General features: G+C 39.2%; 1 protein-coding gene across 1 annotated transcript in view; it reads left to right on the top strand.

Moving 5' to 3' along the window:
* tnksa (tankyrase, TRF1-interacting ankyrin-related ADP-ribose polymerase a) overlaps positions 1–16,783 on the top strand; it is a 76,217-nt gene that overhangs the window by 632 nt on the left and 58,802 nt on the right. Inside the window, exons 2-4 of the mRNA XM_008423895.2 lie at positions 2,492–2,607; positions 3,164–3,272; positions 10,556–10,651. Coding sequence (XP_008422117.1) covers positions 2,492–2,607; positions 3,164–3,272; positions 10,556–10,651 — 321 coding nt within the window. The remainder of the gene's footprint in view (positions 1–2,491; positions 2,608–3,163; positions 3,273–10,555; positions 10,652–16,783) is intronic.

Below are 16,783 nucleotides of genomic sequence, written 5' to 3'. Positions count from 1 at the left end.
ATATAAATCTATTTTGTTTTGCTATGAAAATATTATTTTTGTCGCGCCAGAGAGCTACCAGAACAGGAAAAGTGTGAGCACCGAGTGCATTTGATCGGACGTGCAACAAGTTTTCTTCCATAAGAGGCAACGTTAGGAGAGAAAAATAACAGAAATTAAGAAAGTATAATTTTTTTTGACTTCACGTCACTTTCAGATTTGTCGAAATTTAGTCAGTATTTAACTTTTGACTGATATTGGTTTCCCTGGCCAATGCCGATATTTATTGATCAGGATGGTCAATTCTGTTGTCCGTCATATTGACTGATGGGATTTAAAAAAAAGTCATAATCTATTGGGCTGCACAGTGGCGCAGTTGGTAGAGCTGTTGCCTTGCAGCACGAAGGTTCTGGGTTTGATACCCGGCCCGGTCTTTCTGCATGGAGTTTGCATGTTCTCCCTGTGCATGCGTGGGATTTCTTGGGTTTCCTCCCACAGTTCAAAAACATGACTGTCAGGTTAATTGGTCTCTCCAAATTGTCCCTAGGTGTGAGTGTGTGTGTGCATGGTTGTTTGTCCTGTGTGTTGCCCTGCGACAGACTGGCGACCTGTCCAGGGTGTACCCCGCCTCTAGCCCGGAACATTAGCTGGAGATGGGCACCAGCAACCCTCCCGACCCCACTGAGGGACAAGGGTGAAAGAAAATGGATGGATGGTCATAATCTATTTTACCCGTCACTTATTAAACATGACATCCAATTGCATTTAATTTCCATTTAGTTTATTTAATATTCAAGCTGAACAGAGAATCCACTTTTCTCGTCACACATCATGCAGATTAGTACTTGTCAATTTTCCTACAGTGACAAAAACCGCTGATTGTGGCCTCAATAATTTCATAAAAATTGAGTGTAAACGGTGAAATAGCCCTTTATTTGAGCACCAAATAGTAGGGCTGTAGTGATACAATAATCACACGATACAATACACAATATTCTGCTCACGATACGATATATATTGCAATATTCAGCAAACGATACAATTCAATACACTTTTGCGATTTTCTGAAAGATTTTAGAGGGACAGAGTGATTTTGGTGACATTTTGTGACTGTTATAGAGTTGGATTGAATTAATTTAACTGAAAACTGATTAAAAGCAYCAACTACACAATACCTGGCTCTGGTTGGACATGGACACAGACTTAAAGTCGACAGCTGGACAAAATGAATCAAAGTGGTGAGAAAACATGTTTCTTTTAGTTGAAACAGTACAAACTGTAGCTTACATGCATTTGTAAAGTAAATAAAGTGCACCAAGTACCCTGCTCTGAATAGTTTGATACCTTTTTAACCTTGASAYTTAACATCTGAAGGAATCACTCTAAGCCTGATGACCTAATCACTCTCCCGGCGAAGCAAGCAGTGAGTGAGCAAGGTGACAGTTGGATGTTACGATACTTGTGGATGAGTATAAATTTTTTTCTAGGAAAGAAAATATCGATATGTATTGCAAAATCGATATTATTACACAGCCCTACCAAATAGCAAATTGAGTCAGATACTAAAGTAGGGCTATTAATTGGACCAATAAATCATGGTTGTTTTTTTTTTTCCCCCAATGACAATTAAAGTTCTGATTTTATGTTTTCATTGTTTTCTTTTTATTCAGTCCAGACATTGTAACAAAAATATTCACAAATATTCAAAGTAACACAATTTTAGCAACATGACTCTAATAATGAATTCATTAGAGTATTTTAGCACAGTTTGGATTAACTGTTGGTCTTTTGTTGTAATTAAACATTCTTTTCTATTTTTACTCAAGGTTATCATGCTGTGAGAATATTATGCAGTTAGCATGTGTAGCATAAAATGCTACGTATGTGTACTGGTGGGCTGAAATGAACTCCCTGAAGCAGCTGCTTCTTTCTGCTTTTTGGCTCCATAGATTTGGTGGTGGAAACATTTTGGGGGATTCACATCTCAACGTCTTTCCTCACACACCCTCCAAAAATAAGAATGATTTCATTGTCTAGCTGAAACTGTCAGAGCTTCCAGCCTGAACACATTGTCTGCTTAGATACAGCCGACTGAAAGCATGCTTTCGCACAGAATCCTAATGATCCAGTAGCTGATCCTACTTTTAAATATTGGTCAAATGTTAGCTTTATCAGCCAGCGTTTATGTTAGCCCTTTTTCTACAGTGAATTATTATGTGATTCTGTACTTAACTTCTTAGTAGTTCAGCCTGAACAGTGTCATAAAAGTGACTTAACACATCTCTAAGCGTTACCTTTGAGTCAACACCCTGATCAACTGTGTATATTTAATGTGGTCACCAGCATGGATGACACGACTGGCTGATTTGAATGTGTGCAAATAGATCACGGTCAGAGCAAAAAGTGTGAGACTATTTAACATTTGCAAAGGAATACACTCGATAATAGCATGCTGCTAGCCATTATCCCCCTTTCTAATCAACACCCTGTCCACTTTCATCTTTTGTCTTAGGTTTTGGACGGAAAGATGTGGTGGATCACCTGCTGCAGACAGGCGCCAACGTGCACGCCCGAGACGACGGGGGCCTCATCCCACTCCACAATGCTTGCTCTTTTGGTCATTCTGAGGTGTGAACTTTTAACTATTTTACCAATGTTTTTTTGCCCTTCTGCCTCTTAACCGCGAAGATCAGATTCATGGCTGTGATTTTTGATGTTTTAAAGACATGGCCAACAGGGTTGGGAAGTATATATTACGTATAATACATTCGTTATCGATAATATTAGTAATTAACCACAGCAGAAGTATTAATATTGGCCCAAATTTTCATATTGGTTCCCTACATGGTTCTATTAAAAAAGTAGCATTTGATATTTTTGAGTAGCAACAGCTGAGTTGTAGTTTTGAAATGACTCTACAATTGCATTCTAATTAAAACAATCAATATGTGTTTTTGAATGCTTTCTACTTTTGTAATTAGCTTAAACATATCACAGTTAAAGCATGTTTTTTGTGATATTAGCATTGCATACAGTCATGCTGTGAAAACAATATATTTTCTATGCTTTGTGCAGCCCTGCTTGGAGCCTTGCTGATACTTCAGGAAACCTAATTCTGTAAATTTCTAAAACCAAAACATTGTTCTTCAACAGAGTATTGATATAATTCTAAATCTTGTTTTAGGTGGTGTCCTTGCTTCTGTGTCAAGGCGCCGACCCAAATGCTCGAGACAACTGGAACTACACGCCGCTACACGAAGCAGCTATCAAGGGCAAGATTGATGTCTGCATAGGTAAGCCCACAGAAACAGATGCCAACGCCTGTACATTACAAATGGTTGTGTGAATGGGAGCCGTTTATTGTCTCACTGTCCGGTGATTGTAAGTGCCTAAGCTTATTGTCTTTTTGCCCTCTAAGACAAAAGTAGACCGTTGTGCGAAGGCAACAAAACGAGAAAAAAAAAGCGGCGCTGCTTTGTTAATTTCAGCACAATAAAAGCTGCTGGCTCCTCTGTGACGTAAATACATCCCTTCATTGCTTTAGTTAACGCCGTGCATAATTTCTTGATATTAAAATCCGTATTGGCATTAACATAAAGTGTGCATTTGCGGTTGTGTCTGTCGAGTTGTGTGTGTGTGTGTGTGTGTGTGTGTATCAGGACACAACCTTGAGTTTTGTGGCGTCACAGATTCGTTTTAGAAACTGTAATGAACCACCCACAGGCTGGATRCGTTCATTTCCCATCTACAATAAAGCATCAAATATCCTATAAATTGCAATTACCGCATCAGTGTTTATACTCATCGGGGGGAGAAGAGGCTATTGATTTTTGTGTCTCACTGGAATTTCACATTAGTATTTCAGAGGCTGCCTCAAAAGCATTACAAAGGTGTTTGGTTCCTTCACTCCACGCCAGCCTCGGCCTTTGTTTGGACATTTCTGACATCTCGTCTAGATGCCTGTCAGTCAGCCATAAACTGAAGCTGGCAGGCGAGAGCAGGCTGACTGACAATAGACAATCTTCTGAAGAAAAATAATCTGTGAAATTATACTGGAAGGAAACAGATTTGACAATATTGATTGATCCATTCTTTTCATATCCCCATCCTCGCAGTTTTGGGTTAGCAGAATGAGTCTTGGATAAAATAAACAGACGAGCAACAAACATGTCTGTCAGTGTTTTTGTTTTAAAGTGCTTTTGTTGGAAAAATCACTAAAAACCAACTGAACGTTCATCCATCTCAATCCAGGATGTCTGTGCAGTCTTAAAATATATWTTTTTAAAAGGAAGTTGGCCTTAAATTCATTAAAAGGTCTTAAATTTTGTCATGGCAGCAATAATGTCGTAAACGTAGCTTTTTTTTTTTTTTTTTTAAATCTTGCTGGATGTTTCTGTCGGGCAAAAGTTTGAGTCGTGCGTAAACATATTCATTGTCTTCTGTGCTAGCTAGTTTTTTTGCGTCCGTCATGGGTAAGTGAAAATATGTCACCAGTTGGCTGAACTTCTGCTGCAAAGTCTTACGAGGTGCAATCAGTAGGAAAAAGAACAAACTTTTAAGATTAGCACTAATGGGTTTAAGGCTGCAGAAAGCCATATGCACTGTGAAGAGCACAAAGCTGCTGCAGGAGGCATAAACGAAAAATKGACAGTTTTTACTATTCTTGATTTTAATACAGAAGAACCAACCATACCTTATKTTTTGTAATGTTTTGGTTTTACATTTCATTCACAGTGGCATCAAAAGGAAAAAAAAAAAAAAGAAGAAAGGAGGGGGTTCTTAAAATCTGAATCTTAGAAACTTAAGCCGCTTTCGCACTGCAAGGAAYGGTTCCAGCCCTGTTGTGTTCGCATTACACTGAGGGCGCCGTCGAAGCGGTACCGGACGTCATTATTTTTGAAACTAAACAATGGTTTCGATGTAGCGGCCGGCTGTACTCGTTCATCAGCGAGTAAGCGGAGGAAAAAAAAAAAAAAACATCATTAGACCAGGTGCTTGCACTATATTGAGACGAGTCCACTGCTAATTAAAACTAATAATAAACATATTGAAAAGAGCACTCTTTACAAAATAAAATACAGTTTAGTGAGAGCCAGCTGTCAACGRAAAATCAACGTCTGACTCTATAACAACCAGCGGCCAATCAGCTGCTGGTTCTAAGCAGAACCGCTTGGCCRGCMCRATTGGAACCACAGCTCTTGTGGTTCCATGGGGCCAGGTGGAACCGGTCGCAAGTTGTAATGCGAACACGCTCGGAACCGTTCCGTTCCATACCGTTCCATACCGTTCCGTACAGTGCAAAAGCGCCTTTAGTCTTGTACAAGAGAGTGCAAAGCCAGGATTTAAGATTTAAATAATTGATACATAACATTAAGTTGTGGGTTGTAAGTTGAAAGAATGTGAAAATGCCACTGCATACCCATGTACAATATGCGAACAATTGGATTTCATCATTTTGGAGAATATCAAGTGCTGCCACCTCCATGCAGTTCAGTCTGACAGAAGGTCAGAACCTGCTAAAAGCAAACATTTTCAGGTCACATTATAAAATAAAATTCTGGCACCTTCAGAACTTCAAGGTTCAGCGTTCATCGTTTTCACCCCTCTGGCAAAAAAAAATCTACAATGCACTTTCTACTTGTCATTCCTCTGCTGGATCTGAACGTCCTTGACTGCAGTAGCGGGGGAGGTGGGGTGGTCCGTCACTGCAATACCATGTAGCAATAAGGGAGCAATGGTGTGCTGTGTTGAATACAAATACTCATGATGATAATAAATGTGTTTTTCTTCAAACGGTCATGTTTTAAAACTGGTTTCCTCATATTTGTGTACTTTTGTTGAGTTGAGATATTTCAATCTTAACGCCAAACAAAACAAAGCAGGTACAACCTTCATCAAGTTGTTCATTTTTAAAATAAGAAAAGTTTTTGTTTTTTTCCTAGAGATTCAATAATTGGAAATCTGCCAGCTGATGCCAAATTTCCATTTTGGCATTTCTCTGACCTGTTCATTTTTGGAGGATTTCAATTGAGGTCACTGAAAAATATATTTCAAATCATTTCTTGGTTCACTTAAAACGCGTGTTCACGAAATTTGAGCCAAAAGAACACAATTAACCATAACAGTTTGTTGCAGAACTTTGTCTCTTAGTTGCTGAAGGTATAATGTCATCTGAAGTTCTCACTTGGAAAACTTTAAAAACTTTCATTTTCTTCTGGTGAAGCTGTCCTTTTGCTAATTCATGCTGATAAATGAAATCCTTTTCCATTTTCAGCTTTATTGGGTTAAAACGAACCAGTTCATAATTTCATTACCCTTGGCAAAATAAATAATTTTTTTGTAAATCCTATTATCTTCAAAGAGTAGTCCTGGGCAGTCAATATTACACCGACTCTGAAAAAGCCTCTGACTGAAGACTGTTGTTGTAAATCAGTCTTTTTAGGTTTGATTACTGCATAAATTAATCTTAATAAAACACAGAGGCACTGTTGGCTTTACAGGTACCCATTTTGAACAGCTCTATTTATCTAAAAAAAAAAATATTATAGCCTAATGCAGCTGTACCTATAACTAGATGTGTATTTTTAAAGGCTGGACCTTTAACACAAAGATTAAACTTTAGCTGGCATTACTAATAATGAGAAACACACACGGCAACCTTTTATCTTTTAAGATTTATTTGCTAATGTTAAAAGTTTAGTGGCTTACTGACCAGTTTTACTTCCATTTATATTAACACACATGTGACTTTATAGGCCATTCAACAGTTGCTTTTTGTTTTTATGCCATCTGCAAGAATTATTTGACTTGAAGTTGATTGGTTACATAATCCTTTTGTTTTCCACATTCAAGTGGAAGTAAAGCCACTAAATTATGTCCATCTGTCATTTATAATCTGGTTTGAAACCAAATGAAGAAGGGACACCCTGCTTTATTGGAGGCGTTAATTTATCGGATTTGAAGAACAAGGGGTTCAACCGAGTCCCTTGGTGTTACTAATTTCAAACAAAGCAACTAATGTAAAACCTGGCACTGATGTAACAACAAAACTGTTGGTTTGTATTTGTTATAATTGCCTTATTCTGTAGGATTACATGCATTTAAAACTAGTTAGTGGCTTAGCATAGTGGAATATGTTTGTCACTAATTTTCAGAAGTCTAGAGTGAAAACTTTATGCTTTATTTAGCACATGAAAGATTTGAAGTTCTCTCTTATTAGGCTATGAAGCCCCCACACGCTAAGAAAATCAGATGTCATTTTCATATTCCTGCATTTAAAAGTTGGAAATAATTGGTTATTTTGCAATAGAGATAAGCAGTTTTACATTTTGAAACAGCTTCAGAAGTTTTTTTTTGCTGTTTAAACACCTGAAGGCTTTTATTTGAACTCTGATCAAGACAGTYGCTCCACAGCACACCGTTTTCTCACTTCTAAAAGTGTGATTGTACTTGAGAAGAACTGCTTTTATTAATGTCTTCCTTTTATCATTTTTACACAGTTAAAAGCTGCAGGACTAGGAAACCCATCTGAATGTGTGTGACTTCTTTTTGTATCGGCTACATGCCTTAGCACAGACGTTGTCCGTCATAAGGCTGCAAATCTGACATTGTCCTGAAAACTAATCCTGCACAAAAAAAAAAGGATTTGGGTTGTTTGGCGAGGGCTTTAGCTGCTATTATGGGAAAAGCATAATCTTTGGAGACTCGGCAGAAAGTGAGGTAGATGTTGACGGTTGTTGATGGAATTGGAGTTGTTAGCTTGCGTGAGGTTGTTTTGCTTGAAATCAGACTGCCATTTTTATAGGCATGGATTTATCCTGTGGATGAGAGTCGTAGATCTGCAGTGTCATGACACTTTTTTCTGATCTTGTCATGTTACAACCGCAAATCTTATCAGACTTTATGGGGATGTTGTTTGATGGGCCAACACAAAGTATTGCAATATATAAAATTTAGACGCAGACCCCCAGTCCACACACAGTCAGCTTAATCTCTTTTGTAGTATGTTGTTACCAACTTTGCATAACTAGAAGAGGCAAAGTTTACACAATATATTGCAAATATATTTTCATCCCAATATCAGTGTGTGCAATATTCATATCTCAAAGGACTGTTTGGAGTGCAATAACTTTTGGCTAATGTATTCAAAGTGTGATGATCCTGTGTTTTAGATGCTGATGTAATATTTTGCCGTTTGGAGAGAGACTCACTGCAGCAGATGCTCATAAATGACTTTGACCAAAATGCTAAAAATGTAGGAAGCACAGTGAGGAAAAAACAAGAGAAAATAGTCATAAATCACAACTGATGTAGCCTATGGAGAATTTTCTAATGTTATGTAGCCCTGCAAAAGATTTACATTTTGTTTTCCAGTCTTCTTTGCTACATAAAGCTCAGATTGGATTGAGAACATATGTGGAGTTTTCAAGCACTGACAGACTATTTGGGCCAATCGTATATTAATTTGAGCTACATCTGGATTTGATGGGATGCAACAAGGCAAAGCAAATAAATGATACAGCACCATTACATAAATCTAATCTACATTTCATAAATGGGTGTCCTCCAATAATTCTGGTGCACTTTTATAAAGCATAAATTAAAATGGACAAAAACAATGAAGCTGAGCAAAATAATAATAAAAATAAAAAAAACATAGCTGCAGTGCTAAATATTCATTCAGTCACACTATAATGCGCAGCAAAAATGCATTTTCTAAATTATGAACAATGATGTAAGTAAAATATTTTAATTACAATACCAATTTTGCAAATTTTGACCATATTAATTAAAATTAACCAAAGTCCACTATCAATTTTAAGTCACAGTGAGGCAATAAGAGCCGTATACTCATTAATTCTCTGAGGTGGGATATGAATATAAAAAAAAGGGAGAGGTGTTTGTAAATGTCTTTAAATCTGTTAGGCTGTAAGGAATGAAGGCTTTAAAAAAATTTGGAATACATAGATATTCAAATTTTTTTGGGGCTGCTACCCCGTTGCGTATCTGAACCCGAGAAAAATCTGAGCCACATTTTATGTTGTCAATTGTGTTTATTATTTTATCGCATTCATCATATTTAACTTATTTGTTGTAACATGGGTCCTGTATGCTCCTCCAAATTGCTTTTTTCCAAATGGTCTCGCATGTGTCACATTTATGCCAATTGGTTGATCTTAGCTTTGAAATTAGGGGTTGTTGTCCTTATAGAAGGAGAACCTTCTCACCCATTTCAAGCCTCTAATGGCATTTAACAGAATCATCCAACATTGCTCTGTATTTAGCTTTGCCCATCTTCCAATCAGCTGAAGAAGAGCCGTCTCACTGCATAAGGCTGTCGTTACCTCCAGGGTCATGAGTGGTGTTAGTTTTATGTCACTTAGCGTTTTGAATATAGAGCAAAGTTGTTGCCTTCCAGTTCAGTTGTGTGCTACTTTGTGTTACTCTGTCACTTCCTTCCCCGTTAACACACAGCGAGGCTTGTGAATCTGACTCTGAATCCTTTTTCTAGGCGTCTAGTTGTTGTTTAAGCAGCAGCTATGTTCTGCCTCGGTCCGAGAGCAGAAGTATCTGGCCCGATCGTCTCTGTTTTTCCTTTCCTCTCTGGTGAATTTTAGCAGTGCATTGTTAAGTGCCTCTGAGTCAAAGGGCATGTGCAGTGGGAGCCGCTCAACAATCACAATAGTGGCACGTCGGGAGGCAGAGAATTGACACTGGCGCCCTCAAAAGAGCTAATTTACAGTAAAATGGAGTGCGGCCAGAGTTTGTTATTCAGCTCATACCTGTTTGCAAGGCACACAACTCTCTTCTCTTCCCTCTTTCTATCCTCCCCTCCTTCAATCTAATCTGAATCTTTCTATCCGCTCTGCTGCTATTTCCCAGTCCTCTTGTTTTTGCTTTCCCGTCCCTTCTTCTCATCCCCTCACCTCCCTCCCTCCTCCCTCTTTTCTCCTCTCTCTCATCTTCCTCTCCACTGCATCGCTCACTCAGTCGGAGAGGCGAGAGTCTCTCCGCTTGCACTCCTTCCTCGCTGCCGATGCCTCGATTAGCTCCCCCCCGGTCCGGCTCCTCTCTACTTATCCGTTTTGCTCAGTCGGAAGCTCCCCCTTCCCGATATCATGGAAGTGCGATGGCTTCGGTCGTCTGTCACGTTGCCGCTTAATTAGGTCTCACTGTTATTTTTGCGGCGGAGAGCCTCAGCAAAGCAGTACGGTGCTGTTTTGTTTTGACATGTCTGTTTACATCAGCGGCATGGCTCGCAGGGCAGGGGCAGCCGGGGGCAGCGGAGGGAGCAGCACTAGCAACAGAGGAGGAGCAGCTGGGGAAAGAGGAGGAGATGAGAAGCGCGAAGCAGGGCACGCCGTAACGCTGCCTGGGGGTCCCGGAGCCCCGGCCGTTGGAGGGAGAGGGCCAGCGGAGGAGGAAGCTGGGGAAAGAAGTGGCGGCTCAGCCAGGGCAGTTTACGGAGCGGGAGGCGGAGCATCAGGATGGGGACTGAGTGGAGGTGTTTGTCGGGGAGTTTGCGTGTCAGTTCAGGAGCTCAGCTACTGTCTGTGTCTGCCCTGTTGTTGCACAGTGCTACTGCAGCATGGAGCAGACCCCAACATCCGCAACACCGACGGCAAGTCTGCCCTGGACCTGGCCGAACCCTCCGCCAAGGCAGTGCTCACAGGTCAGTTATCTGCAACACACACACACACACACACACACACACACACACACACACACACACACACACACACACACACACACACACACACACACACACAGAGACTTCCTACAAAGTTTGGGAGAGTCTTTATGTATGACATTTAGTGGGAAGTGTTTTTCTAAACATAAGAGAAAGATTCATTCATGAATCAAAAATCAGTTTTTCAAAACTGAGAAATCTCTTTTATAATAGTGTCCTGGTAAATATGTACATGAGGGGTCCCCAAACTTTTTCCTGTGAGGGCCACATAACGTTTCCCTTCTCTGCTGGGGGGCCGGAGTCAGTTTGTAACAGAAAAAGTGTGACGTTTGCAGGAGTACCTAAATGTAAAAATTTATTGTTTTCCAGAAAGCACAATCAAATAACATTCTCTGGGTTCTTCACAGAACAAGTCAGGAAATAAATAATAACACTATTAATGAAATAAATAATAAGCAAATAACCCTCTCTGGGTTCTTCACAGAAAAAATCCAGGAAGGATTACAGACGGTATTTTCCAAACTATGTGCCACACCGGACTAAAAGCCACAACCCCAAAGTTTTTAAATAAAAAACAAAAAAAAAAAAAAACGGTAAACATACCCATATAAGTCGCAGATATCTCTGCTGCTCCAGGTTTTCCACAGCGATGCAGTAGCAGCAGAGGGGGGCGGACACCCAAAATTTGAGTCATAACAGGTCAATTGAATATCACATTTATTAGGGTTGAAAAAGAAAAAGGTGCCAAGTTTAGATTTAACTGAACTGATTACGGTAGTTTCCGAACGGTAACTGTAACAGTAAAAGTGCTGATCCTTTGTGTTGCTATTAGCATGTGCTAAATGAAAATGGCTGCTTCCTTCTTCTTCTGCTTCTTCTGCTTCTTCTTTAGATTTCAACGGCAGCTTGCATCCATTATTGTTGCACTACTGCCATCTACTGGATCCTAATATCTATACCTCAAATTCTCATAATGATCCCAGTATTATTTAAAAAAACCCCCGAAAAATCTTCTTTTCCTCCTCAACGCTATTTAACTGATCAACAACATTCTCAAATTTCAATTCCCTATTAAAACCTAATTCCATTTTAATGGACGCTTTCTTCTTTTATTTCCAATTTTGACTTCCAATGATTCACTTCCTGCTAAAGAGCCCCTGGTGGTTGAAGAAAAATCCACATATAAACGGCTTATAGTCCGGAAAATACGGTATATGAAAAAAAATCTGAATGCTCTGTGGTATTGTTCAGGGGGCCTGACCAAATGTGGAGGCGGGCCGGATCCGGCCCACGGGCCGTAGTTTGGGGACCACTGATGAACATCTATCCATTCAGCCATCCATCCAATGGCCACTACAGCCCATTCATTCATCCATCCATCCAGTCACTTTGTGTTTTATTTGAAATTAAAAATGTTCTGTAAAAAAGCGAAGGGATTCTTAAAATTTGAGCCTGGAAACTGAACCTTGTACAGGACGGTGCACATATAAACAGATTCTGTTCTGGTTTTTCTCTGTGTTCTCCTTTGTCCTACTTTCTTGTTTGTTGTTTTTCCTTTCTGCCCGTTTAGCATTCTGTCCATAACTGTGTGGCTACAGGCAGTGTCACCTTTCCATTTTATCTACCATCCATAGACACAATCTTATTGTCATTCAGACTATACACCATACGGCGCACACCAGGAAGAAATATTGTTGCAGTGACTCTGAAAGACAAAATCCTAAGTTGATAAATAATGAAAAACGTATATACCACATTAAAAAGGAAAGTTTAAACATTGCACCTTGCATTTGTGAGAAATATTCAACTGTTACAACTGTTTAGGAACATAAGCCCTTTTCCCATGCTCTGTGTACAGTATGCACAGTTTATTTCTCACACTTCCCATGCCTTTAAGGCTCTTTTTCCCATTTCGAGGAGCTGCTTTTGGCTCAAACAGCATTCATCAGTCTGCAGCTCAATAGAGCCACCGTCTATGGAGGAACTTTCTGTTTCCTACCTTCCCGGTCCGTCTCCAGTCTTTGCCTCGCAGCTTCTTTTGTCATTCTGTAAACAGCATGGAAACAGTTTGAGCCCAGAAGGAGTTGGCACCTCTCATTCATTACACCATTGGTATGTGGAGCAAGGATCATTATCATGACTACCCTCATCATCATAAGTGTGCAGCTCCAGCTAACATGATGCGACCTAAATGATTTGAGGAAACATTATGCAAGTCCTGGTAAATAAGGATATTCCTTAGGAATAAAACACAACTTTCGCTGCAGGTAAATCCAAACGAAAATAGCAGCTTGATTGGCCTGTGTGCACAGGAATCGAGTCATGCATCTCACTTTAGTTCACTTTTATAAATTGGTTCCACAGAGAGCACCATGAACGTTGCAGTCTTTGGGTTTTCAAAGGGTGCAGCATCTCTGCTTTGTGGCTGCTGCAATATGTATCTTAATACCCAGTTAAATACATTAAACATAAAAGAGTAGCAAATTAAAGTTCCCCCTCATTTGGCGTTTTATTTGAAAAAACTTTAATTTGGATGGAGCAAGAAAAAGCTTTTAGAATACAGTTTTAATTCAATTCATTTGATTATTACATAAGGAAATGAAACCTTTCTCTAGCCGGCTTTGCATAAGAATTCAAGTACAGGTTTTAGTGTGAAACAGAAAATCAGCCATATCAGTCTTCTCAGTTACTCAGCAGGGAGCAGAAAGATGTATTTTGTAGATTATGAGAAAGAAACGGAAACTCTCAGTGAGTGAGTGATTAGAATAATGCACATGAATGTACACATTTATTCCCACTGCATTTTAGCCCACATGCCATGCAGTGATGCGCTTCTGCAGGAATACTGGTTGATCCACTTACTGGTAAATATTCAAGCAGAGATGCATCAGTCCATCAGCCAGAGATTTAGATTAACTGATTTTATTTTGATCAGCTCTGATTGGTGACTGGGAGGCAAAATACTGGCAGACTCAAAGTTAAGACCATCCAACATCTTTGATCTAAAAAAACAGCCACATGTAATTTTCTTTGAGATTTATAAAAAATGGATAAAGGACTTACTACCTCTATCTGGAGCATAGTTCTTAGAAAAAAACTAGCTTCACTAGCTAGGTTTCATTTAACTTTACTGCCCTTTTAGTTTGGTTTGTTTTGTTGCTGTTGTTTTCCTTTGTTTTGAGGTTGAATTTTTTGAGACACAATGTACTTCAAGTGCAAATTATTAGAAACTTTCTTAATCTTGATATTGTTTGGAAAAGCTGCACACAAGGAGTGCAATTAAGAGATTTGTTAAAAATGTTATTGGCAATCAATTCTGTGTTGTGATTTTGACATAGGGTTAACTGTGATAAAGTCACCGAGTAGTTCATTGACTTGTTTTTGAACATAAACCACCTGAATAAGGTTATTTTTCAGCATCTCAATTGTATTTGAGTAAAGACTTTTACTGGTCCTTTCCAAAACTTACACTTTAGTTTGTCATTTAGAGATGGTCTTGCTGCTGCGTTTTGGACTGTTGTCCTGCTGCATAAGCCAAGAGTGCCAGAGCTTATTTACCAAAATTGATGGCCAGTCATTCAGCTTCAGGACTTTCTGGTTGAGAGCAGAATTAATGGTTCTGTCATTACAAGTTGTCCTGGTCCTCAAGCAGCAATTCTGCTTTAGACCATTAAACTACCACCACTGAGTGTTGTTATGGTTCTTGTTTTTCTTTCTTTTTTTTTTTCCAGAAATGTTTTAAAGTAGATAAAACGTTGTGTGTACATCTTTCATAAAGTTCCACTTTACCAAAAGTTAGGTTGGTCATCCAGATGTTTTTGGCAAATATGTTTTGGAACAGTCTCTAATGCATGAAAATTGGCTTTATCGCAGGCAAGTTAAAGTTATTCAGGGTTCTTTTATGACCTCGTTGTTTAGTCGTCCACGAGCTCCTGGAGTAATTTTGCTTGTCCGCTGTTTTGTGTTTTCTCCATTTGATGGTAACGACTCTCACTGCAGTTCATTCTAGTCCCGAAGTCTTAAAAATGGCTCTGCAATCCTTTCCACACAGATGAAAGGTCAATGGTGTTGTTTGTCATGTGCTGTTGAATCCCTTTAGATCAAGGCATGATGTGTTGCTGCTTGACATCTTTTAGCCTTCATGTTATTGGACAGATTCTATTGAAGTGATTTGTGGGTTTCTGCATGGCTGCCAGCAGTCAGGTCTGGGTGTGGCTGGTGAAATTCACTTCAGCTTTCCAAAACAGTGTAGTTGATCACTTAATTAGTGAATTTAAAAAAGTGGAGGTTATTACTTGTTTTAATATCGCTTAAGAATAATTTAATAAATTACTCATCATTTAAAAGCCACTTTCAGTTTGATTTAAAAGTTGGCAGAGAGAAATATGTAAGAGGCCAAATTCTTTTACTTTTTTACACAGCACTCTTTATCTTCATTTTGTTAAATATGAAGATAATTTACATTAAAGTAAAAATACATTAAAATCCTGAAGTTCTAACAGAACTCATCAGCTCTTCTTCACTATGGCTCTTGACATTGACTCTGTTGATTTTCGCAGCACCAGATCTGTTTTTGCACACACTTGCATCATCGGTCCCCATTGTTCTGCCTCTGTGGTAAATGAGATGGACCTCTGGACACTTCAGAGATGAGCCAGACTGTGGCAGAACATGAGGGCCAATGATCCTGTGGAGAATGATGTATTTACGCAGGCGAGATCTGGTGTTGGTGTCAGGATTATTAAATGTTACCACATCTGTAGCTAACGACACAGCTGTTGTCAAAGTGGATTTAAGACGAGGGGAACTAAGTTGGTACAGAAAGTGTTGCCACATGTTACATGCTCAATGAAGTCAATATGAGTGTGCTTGTGGAATATCATGGCATGTGGTAAAAGTTTCAGATTTATTTAAACATTAAGGAAACTATAAGCAGAACCTTCTGCAAAACAATATTTTTGCTTCAACAAACACAATCTTCAACCAAGAAAGATGTAAGCTGATGATATAATTTGAGCCGCAATAAACAAGTCCATTCTTTTCCAAAGCAGGAACCAAGTGGTGATTTAATTATTGTGGATGTCTGTGCTGATTTAGTTTATGTAGAAGCAACTATGGTAGCTACAACTGGGACAGCAACTCACGGAGGCAATTAAAACGTATTAGTCACCTCTAGCATTTCTTACCCCCCAAACAATATTAACGTTGGAATCTACAGGGGCAAAAGACAATCTATAATTCTGTCTAAATTAGAAATGGCAATGAAAACAGTGGCTACACCTTCATTTGGATCAATAAGCAATYGAATGCAGAGTGACTCAACTTGAAAGTGGATTAAAAATACAGCAATAATGATCGAGGAATCAGCACAACAAAAGTTGACCAACATGGATTTTAATATTCTTAAAAAAAAACTAAAGCAAAATCACTGGAGGAGTAAACGGAAAGCAGCACAGATTTACTGTCTATGTAAACAAAACAAAAACAATCAGCTTAATATCTTGAACGTTTTGTTTTTTCACAGCTAACACTTAACCACTGTAAACCGAACACTTTAGGTTTAGATTTAAGAGGTTCCATCCTTCCAATTTCTTCACTCAGTTCATCCATGCATCGTCTCTCGGGGGCTAGTGTCTACCTCCAAGCAGTCAGTGGGGGAAGGTAAAACTAGGTTGTCTGTTAATGTAGGTTCAATGCAGAGACATGTGAGACAAGCAAGTGTTCACACACAGATTCAGAGGGTAGGGACATTTTAGGAATGTCCCTACCCTCTGAGTGCCGTTTGCCAATGCAAACGGCACTCTGAAAGGACTAAACTGTCACTAAAGGAGATAGTTGGTACAGTGTTCTTAGTATGTCATTTAACAGAGAGCACACAAGACCACAACATAAAATAAATTGGAGAAAAACCAAAAATGGGACTGATCTGAAAAACTGAATTCAGTCCAGAACTGTGTGATGTCARTCTTTGGTTGCCCCGTTGCACATGGCACAAATCATCAGGAAACGCATCAACAAACAGGCCAGAGAGAGACTTGAAATCAACTGTCATTTAACCATCCATTGGTGGGAGTGGATGTAAATTTTTGAGCCTGTATCTCTAATTTTAACCCT

Source organism: Poecilia reticulata, linkage group LG12 (assembly GCF_000633615.1).
Source record: "Poecilia reticulata strain Guanapo linkage group LG12, Guppy_female_1.0+MT, whole genome shotgun sequence".
NCBI lineage: Eukaryota > Metazoa > Chordata > Actinopteri > Cyprinodontiformes > Poeciliidae > Poecilia > Poecilia reticulata.
The sequence above is the reverse complement of the archived record's forward strand: the minus strand, read 5'-3'. Positions and strand labels throughout refer to the sequence as shown.